At 49.7% G+C, this 16,615-nt stretch overlaps 1 protein-coding gene across 1 annotated transcript in view; it reads left to right on the top strand.

The window, feature by feature from the left end:
- NSF (N-ethylmaleimide sensitive factor, vesicle fusing ATPase) overlaps window positions 1-16,615 on the top strand; it is a 57,593-nt gene that overhangs the window by 39,882 nt on the left and 1,096 nt on the right. Inside the window, exons 13-18 of the mRNA XM_031063618.1 lie at window positions 150-306; window positions 1,768-1,901; window positions 3,273-3,339; window positions 3,529-3,608; window positions 11,470-11,604; window positions 12,434-12,547. Coding sequence (XP_030919478.1) covers window positions 150-306; window positions 1,768-1,901; window positions 3,273-3,339; window positions 3,529-3,608; window positions 11,470-11,604; window positions 12,434-12,547 — 687 coding nt within the window. The remainder of the gene's footprint in view (window positions 1-149; window positions 307-1,767; window positions 1,902-3,272; window positions 3,340-3,528; window positions 3,609-11,469; window positions 11,605-12,433; window positions 12,548-16,615) is intronic.

Genomic DNA, 16,615 nt, shown 5'->3' with positions numbered 1-16,615 from the left:
AGGAATGCTGTGTGACACCAGGGGCTGTGACTGTCTCACTTCAGCATCTCCCAGAGCCTTGCTCCTGATCATTTTTGTTTAATTATTTCATGGTTTTTCAATGGGATGAAAAATTATTTAGTAAAAGAAGTATTCCCTCTCTTCTACAGGCATTTGGAACCAACCAGGAGGACTATGCCAGCTACATCATGAATGGCATCATCAAGTGGGGGGACCCAGTGACGAGGGTGCTGGATGATGGGGAGCTGCTGGTGCAGCAGACCAAGAACAGCGACCGCACTCCCCTGGTCAGCGTCCTGCTGGAAGGTACAGCTGGGGGAATCACCTGGGAACCCCCCTGGAGACTGCTCCTGTTCGCCTCTGACATCCTGCACCTGCAGGAAACACCTTGGGGGACAAATGGGGCTGGGCTCTTTCAGTTTGCTTGGGTGAAATTGGTTTGGATGTTCAAACTGCTCAGCCAAAGGGATCCTGTGCTTGGAACAAGGGAGAAGGGAATGTGCCCAGTGAATAACCCAAATGTGCCCAGTAAATAACCAAAATGTACCCAGTGAAGAACCCAGTTGTACCCACTGAATAACCCAAATGTGCCCAGTAAATAACCAAAATGTACCCAGTGAAGAACCCAGTTGTACCCACTGAATAACCCAAATGTACCCACTAAATAACCCAGATGTACCCAGTGAAGACCCCAAATGTACCCACTAAATAACCCAGATGTACCCAGTGAAGACCCCAAATGTACCCACTAAATAACCCAGATGTACCCAGTGAAGACCCCAAATGTACCCACTAAATAACCCAGATGTACCCAGTGAAGAACCCAAATGTACCCACTAAATAACCAAAATGTACCCAGTGAATAACAAAAATGTACCCAGTGAGTAACAGAATTTGGCTGGTTTACAGTGGAGATGTCTCTAGCTGAGTCAGTTGTCTAAATTCTCTTTGAAGTCACTGGAGAGCTCATCAGGGCAATTAACTGAGTTCAAACAGCCACATTTGGGTGTCTCTGTCAGTTAAAGGTGGATTCCCTCTATCCAGACTGCCTATCCTCTATCCAGTTTCTGCCTAAGGCGAGTTTTCAGGTATTGGAAGCTGGTTCCAGTATCTGTGTTACAGGTTTTGGAGGAGAACTTGTTATTTTGGAATAGAATTTGTTATTTATCTCTTCCCTTTTTCCTTTCCCAAAGTCCAAAAAGATGCATTACCACTGTTGCTTGTGGTCTGTAGCTTTGGAGTTAACCCTGAGTAATTCCTTGTGTTAGTGCCCAGAAATTTCTTCTGTCCCTCCCAACTGATTGATGTTGGCTGCATGGGTTCAGGTGTGTCTTTGGTCTCTGAATTATCCTGGTGTGAATTCAGGCAAAAAACAAATTATCTTTGCCAGTGTTTCCCTGGTGTGCCTGCTGCTGGCTTGTTTGCCAAGGTGCCAGCAGAGATCATACTGAGACAGGACATAAGCTCAAGAAGTTTATCCTAAACACATTTTGGTGCCATGGCTGCTCCTACAGAAAGTGCAATGGCTCCTTTTGTGTCCCGGCAAATCATTCTGCATATGCTCAGGTAGTTCCATTAATTCCCTTTATGTGGAGGATTGGGTTGCAGCAGGAGTTGATGTGTTCCTTCTGCAAGCAGGAAAAACATTCATTTCACACTGCAGATGCCTCTGGATGGGATTCTAAACATACCCTTGGTATCATTCACACTGAGCACTGTCAGAGCTGTTTTCTCCCTTGTTTATTCCTTGTTTGTCCTTTGCTTCAGGCCCTCCCCACAGTGGGAAGACTGCTTTAGCAGCAAAAATAGCAGAGGAATCCAACTTCCCCTTTATCAAGATCTGTTCTCCTGATAAGATGATTGGGTTTTCTGAAACAGCCAAGTGCCAGGCCATGAAGAAGGTACGTGTGTGTCACCCCCTGTTCCTGGTGACAGCCCAGTTCTGGGTTCTCTCCTGCAGGGAAAGGTCAGTTACCTTTGGGATGATGTTTTCTGCTCTCTCTAGGTCTGGAAATCCTGCATATATTTATTTTTAAGGTTGAATGTATCACATAATTATAGAATGGATTGGGTTGGGAGGGACCTTAAAGCCCACCTGCCGTGGCAGGGACACTTTCCACTGTCCCAGGCTGCTCCAAGCCCTGTCCAGCCTGGCCTTGGGCACTGCCAGGGATGCAGGGGCAGCCCCAGCTGCTCTGGGCACCCTGTTCCAGGTCCTCTCACCCTCCCTGGGAACAATTCCTGCCCAATATCCCACCTAACCCTGCCCTCTGGCAGTTTGAATGCATTCCCTCCTGTCCTGTCACACCAGACTCCTGTCCCAATGTTTTTGTGGCACTGAGTGTCTCAGGGAAGGTTTCAGTTCTCAGTTCTGGTGTGAGATCCTGGCAAACAGGAGAGCAGATCTGAGGTGAGCAGGGCTGGTGCTCTGCCTCTGGAGAGGGAGCCAGGGAGGGCTTAGAGCTGCACCTGGGGAGGGCAGATCCTGCCTGAGTGGGACTGGGACCTGTTCTGAGGTGGGGATTTTATTTAAATACGAGGTTTAGCAGCCCGGGCAGCCAGGGAATGTGAATGAGTGGAACATTCTCATTTCCTGGAAATGGTACTGAATGTGAACTGAATGTTACTCTGATCACATTGGTGCAGCGTTGTAGAGTTTGTAAGGGAAGGAAGGTTCTTAGGAGAAGCAGTGGAGGTCCAGTTTGTGATCTGGATTCCAAAAGGAGCCTTTGGGTTCACTGGAATCAGGGTTTCCTGGAGGCAGGGCTGTAGCACCACTGCTGTCCTTAGTGCTGCCTCCTGCTCACACCCAGAGCTGCTCCAGCAAGGATGACTGGGGTGAGATCCAGCCCTGAGTCAGTCCCTTCTCCCTGCAGGGCTGTTCTGCACAGTGCCCAATAACCTGAGGAGAAAAGCTTCACAGCTGTGTCACAGCTGGGCAGGTTCTCTGTGTGTGTGTGTCACCTTATCAGTGTTGCCCCAGCTCCTAAAACAGAGGAATGGTGCTGGTTTCTCCCTGGCTTACAGTGAGCCTCAGGGCAGCTGCTTGTTGCCAAGGGTGGGGAGTAAATGAATAAATAAACCAAATTTGTGGAGATGGCAGTGTTTTATTGCCTGCAGGGAGCCTGATCTCTCATTACCCACCTGTTTCATTCTCAGATTATTCCTCTCAGTGCTGCTGTGTTCAGCTGAACCCACATCAGCAGGCCCAGCTGTGGCTGTCCCAGTCCTGTGGCTGAGGTTTAACCCTGAGATATTTCACTGTTTTTCAGATCTTTGATGATGCCTACAAGTCCCAGCTCAGCTGTGTGGTTGTGGACGACATTGAGCGACTTTTAGGTGAGTCAGGAGGAGGGAGAGCTGTGCTGGATGCTGCAAAAATATTGATGCATTTCCAATATTGAAACATTGCAGACTGGAAAATATCTGGAACCATTTACTGCAGGAGCATTGAACTGGTTTTGCTACAGTGAAGTGGATTAAATGTGCACCTGCTCCATGGACATTAAAATGAGTTTTTCCTTTCAGATTATGTCCCAATTGGACCTCGGTTCTCCAATCTGGTCTTGCAAGCCCTTCTGGTGCTGCTGAAGAAAGCTCCCCCTCAGGTAAGGCAGGGATGGGACAGTGGGAGCTGTCCTTGTCCCTGTTCCTGCAGGGATGGACAGTGGGAGCTGTCCCTGTCCCTGTCCCTGTTCCTGTAGGAATGGACACTGGGAGCTGTCCCTGTTCCTGCAGGGATGGACATTGGGAACTGTCTCTGTCCCTGTTCCTGTTCCTGCAGGAATGGGCAGTGGGAGCTGTCCCTGTCCCTGCAGGGATGGACATTGGGAGCTGTCCCTGTCTCTGTCCCTGTCCCTGTTCCTGCAGGGATGGGCAGGGGGAGCTGTCCCTGTCCCTGTCCCTGTTCCTGCAGGAATGGGCAGTGGGAGCTCTGTGGCTGCCTCAGAGCTGCCAGTGCTGTTAATGCTTTGTCTGAATCAGCCACCTTAATCCCAGCCTGCTGCTCCTCATTCACTTGGACATTTCTAGGATAACCACAAAGGATTCAGCTTGAAATATCTAATTACTGGGGGCTGTATCTTCTGCAGTTAGTCCTAAAAATACTGACAAAGGAAAGCAGTTTAACCTTCACCGTGTAAAGCTGAATTGTGCCAGCTGTGCCCTCTGAGGAGCTGTTGAGGCCAGACCCAGCCCTGGCTCAGCCACGTGCTCCCTCCCTATTTATAGATCAATTTCTGTGTAATCTGTGATTGTGCTTGTCAGGGGTTTAATTTCTTCTTAACTTGAAATGATCAGGTGTTAATTACAGTGATTGAGGGAAGCTTAAGATCTTGTCTCTCGTGCTGATCCTGTCTGTTTGCACTTTGTGGCTCGATGAGATTTAGGAGCATCACAAGTGCTGAGGGTTCTGCAGCTCGTGCTGGCTGAGCCTCCTTTCTTGTTTGCCATTTTCTTGTCCTTCACTGCCTTTCTGCTCTGTGTGTGAGAGATCTGCATGAATAAATAACATCCTAACAGGAACACCTTGAAAGTTGGTGTCAGGAAAAAAGCAGAGAAGCTCAGTCTGGGTGAAGTCAGTTTTTTGTCATGTTTAATATCCTGGCACAGGAGTGTGTGAGTGTTGTTTTCATTAGAGAGTTTGGTGAAAAGACCTTTCAAATCCAGGACTTTGAACTAAATTGTAATGCCACAGGCCTGTGTGAGTGTCAGCCTGGGAGAACAAAGATTTTCCCAGTGAGCTTTCTAGGCCATGTGAAGCCTGTAACACAGCAGCATCCAAGTTTTATCACATGCTTGGAGCAGAGCAGCTGCCTGTGTGCAGCAGCACAGCCATTCCTGGTCCCCTCATCTCCTGTAATCTCTGACCTGCTACAGGCTATTCCCAAAAATCAGTAGGGAAAACAGAACATGATTTCAAAGGAACCTAAAGTATTGAATTGTCCATTTGCCCATTGCATCCTGGATGTGTGCTGGTGCTGGCTGCATGAAAACACCTTCAGTCAGGTAAAACCCCGCAGCAGAGGGCTCAGCTCTGGGCTCATCCTTTTTCTAGAAGGCAGAAGGGCAGGACCACACCTCTGTTCTGTCCCTCTGTTAGCACTGAGGGATCTTAGGCTCCAAATTGGGGCATTTTGCTTTAAAATGGACAGGATGAATGCAGCCTAAGGCTGTGCCTGTGTGTGATCTCTGGTGAGGGAAGAACTGGGCTGGAAGTGCCCTGGTTGTGAATCTGACACCAAATGATCTCAAGCTGTTCCTCCTTCCTTGGAAATTTACTCCCATGTTCTGCCTGATTTTTGGAAGTTTGGCTTGAATCCTGATTTTCTGTGGGCTGAACACGTGGCACATTGCCTTCACCATGGCTGCTGTAGAAATGAAGGATGGAAAAAGTGAATTCTTCTGAAAATGGGACTGCATCATCAGTACATGAACCCTGTGCTGTGTGCTCTGGGATGACCCTGCAGCCTGAGCCATCCTGGGATCCTGGAACAGGAACAAATCCCAGCAAATCAGTGCAGAGGAGCTGGCTGGGGGCAGCTTTTTCAGTTTGCTGGCTTTTCCTGCCCTTTGGGTGGCACCTGGGGCTCCCAGGAGCAGGACACAGGCTGCAGCTCACAGATATTTGCCAAGTTTGCACTTGTTGCAGAGATTTGTGCTCAGCAGGGTTTGAAATGCCCTGGGGGCTGGGAGACTCTGCCTTGACAGCCAATATTATGGTGACTTAAGCCATAAATTGTTGGAGGATAGAGAGTGAGTTTGCTGAGGAAATGTCACTGGTTGATTGATCATGTGGGGTTTTTTTTTTCTTTTTTTTCTTTTTTAAGTGTCCAGTGTTGGTTTTGTGGGAATCAGGACTTTGGGCTGCCCTGCTCTGGCACTTCTGGCTCTTCCTTGGTGTGTTTGTAGTGAGTTCCCTGGGATAGCCATGGCATGTGGGGATCTTGGGCATTTAAAAACCCAAAGCTGTGTGTAAGAAATTGAGTTGTGCAGGAAAGGCCTTTTCTGCTGTGACAGTTTAATGTTAAAAATGTTGGATTTGGGCATGGACACTCTTTGGGGGTTTTGACTTGAGGAAGGAACCCATGATGGAAATAATCCTGAGGGTTAATCAACACCTTCCAAGTCCTCTCTGAGATTACAGGTTGCCTTGAGGAGCAGTTTTTTTGGAGGGAATGGCTGAGCTCAGGTTTTGCTGAAATTTGAGATGCAGGTACAGGCTCTAAGTGCATCAGTGGGACTGACCTGCATGGGGACAAAGCACTTTGGATTTCTGTGGGACTGGGATCATGGTTTAGCATCATTCCTTGTAAAAACAATGTGCAGAGAGGAATTCTTGGCAGGATGCTGGGGAGACAATACCTGTTACCCTTTGCTTCACTCGTGGGGGGCGCCTGAAATTCTGAGCTGATTTCCAAGAATCTTTGGCTTGGGAGGGCCCTTACAGCCCATCTCATTCCATCCCCTGCACTTCCAGGGATCCAGGGCTTCTCTGGGGGTTCCATTCCAGAGAATGGAAGAATTTCCTTCCAATATCCATCTGTCCCTGCCCTGCCCTTCCAAGGGGGAAGCTGTTCCCCCTTGTCCTGTCACCACTGCTGTGGCCCAGATTATGAATTCACTGGCGTGTCAATGTCACTTGCAGGGATATTCTTGATGTGCAAGCAGCTCCCTGCAATCACTGCAGGCTCTGTGTGGAAGAGAAGCATTTCTGGGATGAAATGTTATTAATTATGCATCGAGGTGTGTGTCTCTGTTGAATTGAAGCTGCCTCCCAGGCTCCACTCTTCCTCCCAGGCTGGATTATTGGAACGTGGTGTGGGAAGGGCAAACACTTGAAGGTTCTGGTTTTCTTTTGAGGGTAAACACTTTAGACTTTAAATAAACTAGAAACCACTCTGAGCTTGGTTTAAATTGCCAGTCACAGCTTCTGCTTGTGGTTCCACTCAGCAGTGTTAAATAGTGCTATCTGTTACTGCTGCTCCAAGAGGGCTGAAAACCATTGCATTTTGTTCAGCATCTTTTTTTAAACCAATTAAAAATCTTTTCTGAAATGCCTTGAAGAGGAGAAAATAAACCACGTTCTCCTGGGTCTTTAATTCAATCAAGTTTGCCTGTGTTGTGCAGGAGCAGGGACTGGGGGATGGAAAGGCTGAAAAGGGCTGTCTCAGCAGGGAGCCAAGCAGCAGAAAAAGCCTTCCCTGAGAACTGAGCAGCAGCAGCTCCCAAAGCCGGGGCTGCTTCATCTACATGCAGAGTCACACGGGGCCTGGAGGCTCTGCCCAGCCCCAGCGAGGTTTCACATGTGCCTCCCTGCTGCTTCCCAACAATCGGCCTGCCAGGGAGGGAGGGAGGGACCTCGGCATCCCCAGCGAGCCCCAGCGGGCTGGGCAGGCTCAGGGAATGTGTGCCTGGGCAAGGAGCCCTCCAGGGGACACCCACTCCCCCTGAGCCCCCTTCCTCCAAGGGACACCCACTCCTGGGGATGTCCTTCCATCACTCTGAGAGCCCCCAACCCTTCTTGAAGGGAGACCCTCTCCTGGAGCTGCCCTTCCACTGCTCCCAGAGCCCCCAGCCCCACTTTCAAGGTCAGATTCATGCCTGGGGATGTGTCCTTCCACTGCTCCCAGAGCCCCCAGCCCTTCTTCTTGAAGGGAGACCCTCTCCTGGGGCTGCCCTTGGGGCTGCCCTTCCATCCCTCTCAGAGCCCCCAGCCCTCCTTTCAAAGTCAGATTCCTGCCTGGGGATGTCCTTCCATCACTCCCAGTGCCCCCAGCCCCACTTGTAAAGTCAGATTCATTCCTGGGGATGTCCTTTCGTCACTCCCAGAGCCCCCAGCCCTTCTTCTTGAAGGGAGACTCTCCTGGGGCTGCCCCTCCCCTGCTTTCCGTACCCCATCCCTCCCAGAGCTCCCAGCTCCACTTTCAAAGTCAGATTCCTGCCTGGGGCTGCCCTTCCATCACTCCCAGAGCCTCCAACCCTTCTTCTTGAAGGGAGACCCTCTTCTGGGGCTGCCCTTCCATCACTCCCTGAGCCCCCAGCCCCTTCCTTCCAAGGGAAACCCACTCCTGGGGCTGCCCTTCCATCACTCCCTGAGCTCCCAGCCCCACTTTCAAAGTCAGATTCCTGCCTGGAGATGTCCCTCCATCACTCCCAGAGCCCCCAACCCCTTGCCTCCAAGGGACACCCACTCCTGGGTTGCCCTTCCATCCCTCCCAGAGCTCCCAGCTCCACTTTCAAAGTCAGATTCCTGCCTGGGGCTGCCCTTCCATCACTCCCAGAGCCTCCAACCCTTCTTCTTGAAGGGAGACCCTCTTCTGGGGCTGCCCTTCCATCACTCCCTGAGCCCCCAGCCCCACTTTCAAAGTCAGATGCCTGCCTGGGGCTGCCCTTCCATCCCTCCCAGAGCCTCCAACCCTTCTTCTTGGAGGGAGACCCTCTTCTGGGGCTGCCCTTCCATCCCTCCCTGAGCCCACAGCCCCAGGAGCAGGGGGTGCCATCATGGCCCCCTCCAGCCTGAGCCATCCTGGGATCCTGGAACAGGAACAAATCCCAGCAAATCAGTGCAGAGGAGCTGGCTGGGGGCAGCTTTTTCAGTTTGCTGGCTTTTCCTGCTGCCTCCATAATTCCTGGGGCAGGCAGTGCTGCCCTGGGAATTCTCACTTGTTTGTTGGGTTGCCTGAAAGTTGGAGGAGCTCGAGGGACTCCTGCCCTGTCAGGTCACTGTGGCTGCTTTCCAGGGGTCAGGTTTAAAGCAGGGAGTTGAAGGCATGGCTTCTTTCGAGGAAAACAGGGAAAAATCAGGATCTTTTGGGTGGAGCTGTTAAAAATTGGAAGCACTTTTGAGAAGTAGCCATCTGTTCTGAGGAGCTCCCAACCACGTCAGTGGTTCAGGGACCTGGGAATAGATTTTAACAGAGATATCTAAAAATTGCTGATGGATCTGCCCTCTGGAAACTCATCCTGGTGCTTTTCAACCTTGTTAAACCTTTCCATTCTTAGCACTGTGTGTGCCTGAGTCCAGCTGAGCTGTTGGTGAGAGCAAACCCCCTTTAGTTCAGTTTATCTGATGGTTGAGAATTCCTTCTTGTGCTCCCTGGATTCTGTAATGATGAGCAGCAGTGTCTCCCTCATTCCCTCTACACCAGCTATGAATTTATAAACCTCTCTGTTTTTACCAAGGATCTATTTAGGGAAGTTATTCCCTGTTTCTGACCTTTCTCTGACTTCTCCAACTAAACAGAATCACAGAAACATGGAATGGTTTGGGTTGGAGGGGACCTTAAAGCCCATCCAGTGCCACCCCCAGGGACACCTTCCTCTATCCCAGGCTGCTCCAAGCCCTGTCCAGCCTGGCCTTGGGCACTGCCAGGGATGCAGGGGCAGCCCCAGCTGCTCTGGGCACCCTGTGCCAGGGCCTGCCCATCCTCACAGGGAACAGTTTATCCCAATATTCCATCCATCCCTGCCCTCTGGCAGTGGGAATCCATTCTCCCTTGTCCCCAGTCCCTCCCCAGCTCTCCTGGAAGGGGCTCTAAGCTGTGCCCAGGCCCTTCCCTTCTCCAGGAAATGATGGATTTGAAGTTGTATTTGGAACAGGAAAGAATCCTGGATCCACATGGCAGAATGATGATCCTGTTTTGCTTTTTCCTGTTCTAAATCTGTCCCAGTGGTCACACACAGAGTGAGATTGAGCTGCTCTTCCCACAGAATTCCCACAGGGAGCAATGCCAGTGGTTCCCTCAGTGTCATGGGGCTTTAAAGCCCTTTCTGTGTGTGCAGGCACCTCCCACTGCCCTGCTGCCTTTGGGTGCAGCTGGCTCAGGGTGGCACTGCCCAGGTTGGCAGTGAACGGATCCTTTTCTGAGCTGATCCTTTAGGGAATTTTTGGGGGTGAGTCCAGAGGGTGGGCAGCTTTCCTGGGAGGAGGAATGTGTCATCTGGGCAAGGAAAGGCTGACAGTGACATCAGTCATGGACACCTGAAGTGCCAGCAGGTAAAACTCCCCTTAGTGGTGACATTCTTGTGCTGCCTGTGTCCTTTCCTGGTGAAACTCCAAGCTAAATTCCATTTTTCTTGTAATCAGGCACAGATTTCATTAATGTATGAGGGCAGCATCCCTCAGGCAGCCTCTCTGAGGTAGTTATCCCTTGATTGATGCCTGATCAGTGTGCCAGGCTCTGTACACATGCTGGGAGCTATATTTGGGGAACAGACACTGCCTGGGTGCAGCTGAGCAGTTTTTTCCCCTCTTAAATGCTCATAGTTCATGGGAAACTGTTATTAACACAGCCCTTTGCCCAACTGTTTGGGATTTTCAGAGTTCCATCCAGTAATGAACAAGTTTTTAGGAGAACACTCATGAAGCAGACAGGTCTGGGTGTTCCAGCACTTGCAGGAGGGGTTGTTCTGTGTTTTGGAGGTCTCAGCTCTGGTCAGGAGTCTGTCCTTGGCTTCCTCTGTGCCCTGGTACCTCAGCTGTGTGGCAGTGAAGCTGTTTGGGGAGCCTGGGCAGTGCCCAGGGCAGCACCCTCGGGGTGAGCACTGGACATTCCCTTCACTCCTGGAGCCTCACCAAACTTTGGACAGCAAAAAAAGGGGGTCCTTGGTCATTTCTAGGTGAGCACTGGACATTCCCTTCACTCCTGGAGCCTCAGCCAACTTTTTGAGGGGTGTCCTTGGCCAGCCAGGCCCTGCCAGCCCATGGGCTCCCTGTGCACTGGGACAGAAAAGGGACTGATGATGATCCTGCCTGAGAATCCCAGCAGCTCCTGCTATCAGCCAGTATTGATCAGTGTCCAGACCCTGCACAGGGAAATTCAGATAGCACTGGGAAGGGCTCTGCAAGGTGAACAAACAGCAGTGGATTTGCATTTGCAGCTGATGTTTTCCACAATTTGCTCTGTTATTCACAAGCCCTGTTACTGCCTGGGCTGGCTCTGTGCACTCTGCATTGGGAATTGGAGCCTGCTGGAGTGGGACTATCCTGGACAGCTGCAGGGGGAACTCAGGGACTCACAGCAGCCTCTGCTCAACAGCCTGAGCTGGAAATCCACTGGAACTGCCTGTGCAGGAGCACGGAATTCACTGTACCCACAGATTCCTAAAGACAGGCTGTTCCCCTGAGAAGTCATTTGTAATTCAGCTTTTGGGAGTGGGAGTTCGCTCAGGCTTTTAAATTTAATGAGGATCCAGCTATTTATAATGCTGGGTTCAGAAGGAGCTGTGAGTGTGGTGGGGCTTTGTGCACCACAATTCTTGGACCCTGTTGGTGGCATTGCTCCGAGAGCTGATCCTGTCTCCTGTGGCTGCTCTTGGCCCCTTCAATTACTGACACATTTAATCCCATTAATTTTGTTTGAAGTGGGTTTTTAAATGGCCATTTGTCATCTGTAGCTAGCTGAACCTTCCCCAGGCTGCTTCTCTCCAGGTTTTCCTTTCCTGACTGTGGCTCCTTTGCCTGGACAGGGCCGCAAGCTGCTGATCATCGGCACCACGAGCCGCAAGGACGTGCTGCAGGAGATGGAGATGCTGAATGCCTTCAGCACCACCATCCACGTGCCCAACATTGCCACTGGGGAGCAGCTCATGGAGGCTTTAGAGGTGAGCAAAAGTTCAAGGATGACAAAAGATTCCAAACTTGAGGGATTTTGCAGTAGCTGTGTCTGGTAACACCATCCCGCTTGTCATCGTGTCATAACAGAGCAGCTCTGAGGCTTTAAATTTGCTTTTTAATGAATTAAATTAAGGCAAAATTAGAGAACAGTAGGTCTGGGGAAGGGTTTGTGGTCTGGATTGAAGCATTCCAAGGGCAGGGAAGTGGGTAATGAGCATAATTGGGGCACTTAAATTGAATGTGCCCAGAGGGTGCTCTGGTGAATTGGAGCAGCATCAACTGAAGGTGTTTGGTGCTGAGGAATTACAAGTTCTTTATAAATTCCTGCCTTCAGTGCCCCCTTATTCTGTGCCCTAGTGGGAGTTGTAGTGAGTGCTGAAGGCTGTTAAAATAAACTGAACAGGCAAATCTTTGGTGCCATTGGCAAACTTGTCCCAGTGGTGGTGTCACTGAAGCCTGAGAGACACAGAGACACTGAGACACTCCTGAGACACAGAGACACTCCTGCAGCAGGTGTGGAAACTCCCTGTGGCTTGAACCATTGCTTCCTTGTAGACCCTGGTCTGGAGAAGACCTGGAGTGCAGCATAAAAGCACAGCACTAACTGTTGGATAAGGGATATTATGGAAAAAACCATGAGGGAATTAAATAATTTTTTTGTGTGTGTTTTGCCTTGTCTAAGTTACATTGCAACAAAATTTTCTTCTTAGCTAGTAAAATGCTTCTAGCTTCCCATTCCCTTTGGCCCAAGGTAGGTACCATTATTGCTACTGTCAGCCTCCTGTTGTTGATTTTTTAAAGTGATTTTCCCCCCAGCTCCTGGGTAACTTCAAAGACAAAGAGCGCAGCACGATTGCTCAGAACGTCAAAGGGAAGCCGGTGTGGATCGGGATCAAGAAGCTGCTGATGCTGATAGAAATGTCCTTACAGGTAGGAATGGCTCTGGGCTCCTGGAGCACTCCTGGAGGTTCCCTTCTCTGCAGGGTGTTGGTGGCAGCCTTTGCATTGGTTTCATTGGGAAAAGAGTTGCAGTGAGGGGAAATGTTCAGAACAAAGAAATCACCTCAGCTTGGTCCACAGAGATCTTTAAATCCCCCCCTCGTGCCCATGGGCTGTTCAGAGCTGCACTTAAAGAGCATCTGGCTATGGGAGAGGTTGGATTAACTCACCTTTCATGGAATTTCTTTTCTCCACCCAGCATGTTAAGATTGCAGATAGCAATCACCTCAGTTTTTTTTTTTTTTTTTAAAGAAGAAGGTGCCTGTGCAGGTGTATGTGTGTTTTCCCTGAAGAAGATAAATCTGTCAGGCTGTTCAGCTGCTCTTCTCTTTATTTACCACTTTCAGCACTTTAAAGAAAATAATTGCAGAGGGTAGAACTATGCAGCTCTGAGCCCTCCCCCGCAGCAGCACCCATGCCTGGAGCCAGCCAGCAAGCTCCTGCTCATGCTGACACGGGCTGAGGGTGCAGCCCTAATCCTCCCCTGACATCCCAGCGCTCCCCCAGCCCCCCCTCTGCGCCCATCAAATGGATTTAGTGCAGCTGAGTGAGCTGTTCTCAGATCTCCCTCTCAGAGGCAGGGCAGAAGTGAAGAGACTTGTAGCTGAGAGCTCCGAGTCGTGTACCCCTCTGTTCACTCCTCACAATTCTGTTAAAACTTGCTCAGCTCTGAGGATATGCTCTGACTGCATGTCACCTCGGGGAATAAAGTCATTTATCTAGATTACTTTTTCCTCTTCTTCCTTGGCTTTTAATTCTATACCTGGAGGCAAGTCAGTAAGTCATTGCTCACATGTATGAAATGGATTTAAGGGGTGCTGCCCTTCAGGGGCTGCTGCCCCGCTCCCTGAGCCCTGACAATGGTTCCCTTCTTCTGACTCAGGACATGCTCTTGTGCTGCTTTCTCCTGAAGTGCTGGTTCTTTTCAAAGCTGAAGTGGAGGTTCTGTAAATCAGGGGCAGTTCAGTGCTGACCCAGCCCTGTGCCCCTTCCTGGGGGACAGTCCTGGTCACCACAATGTCATAGGGATAGAAAGGAATTAGGGACTGTCCAAAGGAGGGACACGAGGATGGGGAAGGGTCTGGAGGGGCCATAGGAGGAGCAGCTGAGGCCACTTGTTCAGCTGGAGCAGAGTGAGGGCAGAGCTCAGTGAGGCTGCAGCTCCAGTCTCTGCTCTGGGACAGGGACAGGAGCCAGGGGATGGCTGGAGCTGGGCATGGGGGATTTAGGTTGGATATATGGAAAAAGTTCTTCCTCCAGAGGGTGCTGGCACTGCCCAGGCTCCCCAGGGAATGGTCCCATCCCTGAGGCTGCCAGAGCTCCAGGACAGCTTGGATACCACTCCCAGGGATGGGATTTTGGGGTGTCTGTGCAGTTTCAGGGTTGGGCTGGATGATCCCTGTGGGTCCCTTCCCACTGAGGCTGTTCCATGATCCTGTGACCAGTGACACAGAGTCCTCACTCTGCTGAGGCTGTGCAGCCAAGCTCTGGGGTGTTAATTTTTTCCAGCAGACCATTGTTGGGTAGGTGAGTGCAGGACCAGCCAGGCTGGGAGAGACAGGCAGAGCTGGGACTGTGCCTGTCACTCTGATATTTTATCAAAAACCCCTTGGCCAGGATTTCTTCTCCTGGAAAGTTGGGAAGCTTCAGCTTCTGCACGTCTTGCTCCTCTGGGATATGATTTGGAGAATTGTTTACCCAGTATGTGAATTGTTTTTAATTACTGGCCAATCACAATCAGCTGGGTCAGACTCTGAGTCTGTCTCAGGTTTTTATTCTCATTCTTTTCTAGCCTCCTGATGACTCCTTTCTCTTTATTTAGTATAGTTTTAAAATATAATATGGTATGATATGATATAATATAATATAATATAATATAATATAATATAATATGATATGATATGATATGATATAATATAATATAATATAATATAATATAATATAATATAATATAATATAATATAATATAATATAATATAATATAATATATGATATGATATAATATAATATAATATAATATAATAATGTCATCAGCCTTCTGAGAACTTGGAGTCAACTCTTATCTCTCACCTCGTCCTGGGGACCTCACAACACCACATGTGCCCTTTCTAACACACTGAACATCACACATGAAGTGCTGCCACTGTCCCCAGGGCCGCTGGGGGTGTCCCTTTGCTGCCCATGGAGGGTTGGCAGCAGGGTGGTTCCTGCTCTGGCACTGCCTTCAGGTGGTTGTGTAACAGCAGAGGTAGCAGCATATGGCAGCTAAATATGAAGCAGCTCTGTTGCAAAAGGTCTGAGGTGTTTCCATGACTCCATCTGCTGAACTGCTATAAATACAGGGAGCAGAGCTGGGATCTGAGCACTGAACCCACAGAGAGCTGGGATCTGCCAGGCCCTGACAGGAAAGCACAATTGCACTGGGTAAGAAATGCAGCGCTGCATCTTGTTGTCACTGAGCTGTACCACAGCTTTTCAGAGGGAGATTTCAGTCTGAAATCACTTAAGAATTCCAAGTGATGGATGAAATTTTTCAGAATTCAGCTGATTGGATGCCAGGTGACTGAATACTTTGTAAAAAATGTGCACATTGTGTCTTCCTCTGAATCTAGTGGTGGGTTTTGCTTTGTTAAAGCAGTGAGCTCACCCTCAGCTCCCTGCAGGGATTCCTGAGCTGGTCAAAAACCTTCCAGTGTGTTTCACACTAAAGTCACAGAGAACCAGACCCTCAATATCAAAATCCTTTCTTGGGATACCTGAACTGCTCTGGTGCCCTGGGTGAATTGTCACCTTGTTTATGAGCTGTGTAACCCCACAATTTCTGGCAGCCTAATTTCCCCCAAACTCTGTTATTGCAGTTCTTTGCTTTCTTTAAAATACATTTGTGTACACTGAGTGTCCTGGAATGATTCTATTCTTGTTCAAACAAAGCCTTTGATCACTCAGGGTTTGCCATGTGAATCCCCAGGTGTTTGCAGTGGCCTTGGCTGCAGGACAGGGCCACCTCCAGTGCTCTTGGGTCCCACCTTGGCTTCAGCCTGCCCTGGCTGCTCTTTCTCTCCATGGTTCCTCCTGCTCCCTCTCCCTGTGTTGTTGCTCTTGGACCTTGCTGGCAGCACTCCCAAAGCCAAGGTCTCCTCCTGAGCCTGGATGAGTCAGGAAATGTTCCCAAAAGCCCCTTCTGGCACCTCCAGGCTTTCCTGATTAGCATAAATAAAGCTTAATCAGCATAAATAAAACTTAATCTAAGGCGCTTATCTTTAATGTATCTTAACTTTCATGGCAACTTTGAAAGATCACCATAGAATATTGCTTGTTTTATTTTAAACCAGACACTGCACCTGGTTGTGCTGAGGGTTTGGGGTTCATGCAGGTTTTCAGGGGGCTCATCACATCTTGGTGGAGGATCTTCTTCTCTGGACTGGAGATTAAAAACTTCCAGAAACTTCAACTCCTTTGTTTCTGGAGGGTCCTGGATGTCCTGGGGATGCTGAACTATCCATGTTCTCCCTCTCTGAGCTCTGTTCCAGAGGATCTCCCCCCCAGTTTGGCAGCAGCATTTCTGTTTCCCAGAGCACCAGAGGCTGTGTCCAGGAGTCCTGACCCTGCTGCCCCTCTGCTGCACTCCAGCTTCTGCTCCTTCCTGAGCAGATCAGCCTCTGGGGTTTGGGCCTGCATTTTTAATAAGCAATTTGATCGAGTTTGAGTTTTCAAATTTTCAAATTGCAATTGTTTTCAGCTGCCAGCTGTATTCTTTTGGAGAAGGAGCTGTGTGTGCAGGTAAATGCTGTGTCTCCCCAGGAGCCAGTGCAGGTTATGGACTCAGCTATGGACTCAGAGGGGTGGCAGGCAGCATCTTCCATTTGGGAACAGAACACTGGCCTTGGCAAGTTTGAATTCCAGCTGATGGCTTTAGAACAGATTTTCTAAGGCTGATGAGAGATTTGTCTCACTGTGTCAGGTCACCCTGGGTTTTTAGCAGAACTCTGGGGCTGGGTC

This window comes from Geospiza fortis, unplaced genomic scaffold, assembly GCF_000277835.1.
Source record: "Geospiza fortis unplaced genomic scaffold, GeoFor_1.0 scaffold373, whole genome shotgun sequence".
NCBI lineage: Eukaryota > Metazoa > Chordata > Aves > Passeriformes > Thraupidae > Geospiza > Geospiza fortis.
Note: the sequence above shows the minus strand (reverse complement) of the source record. Positions and strands in the feature narration are given on the sequence as shown.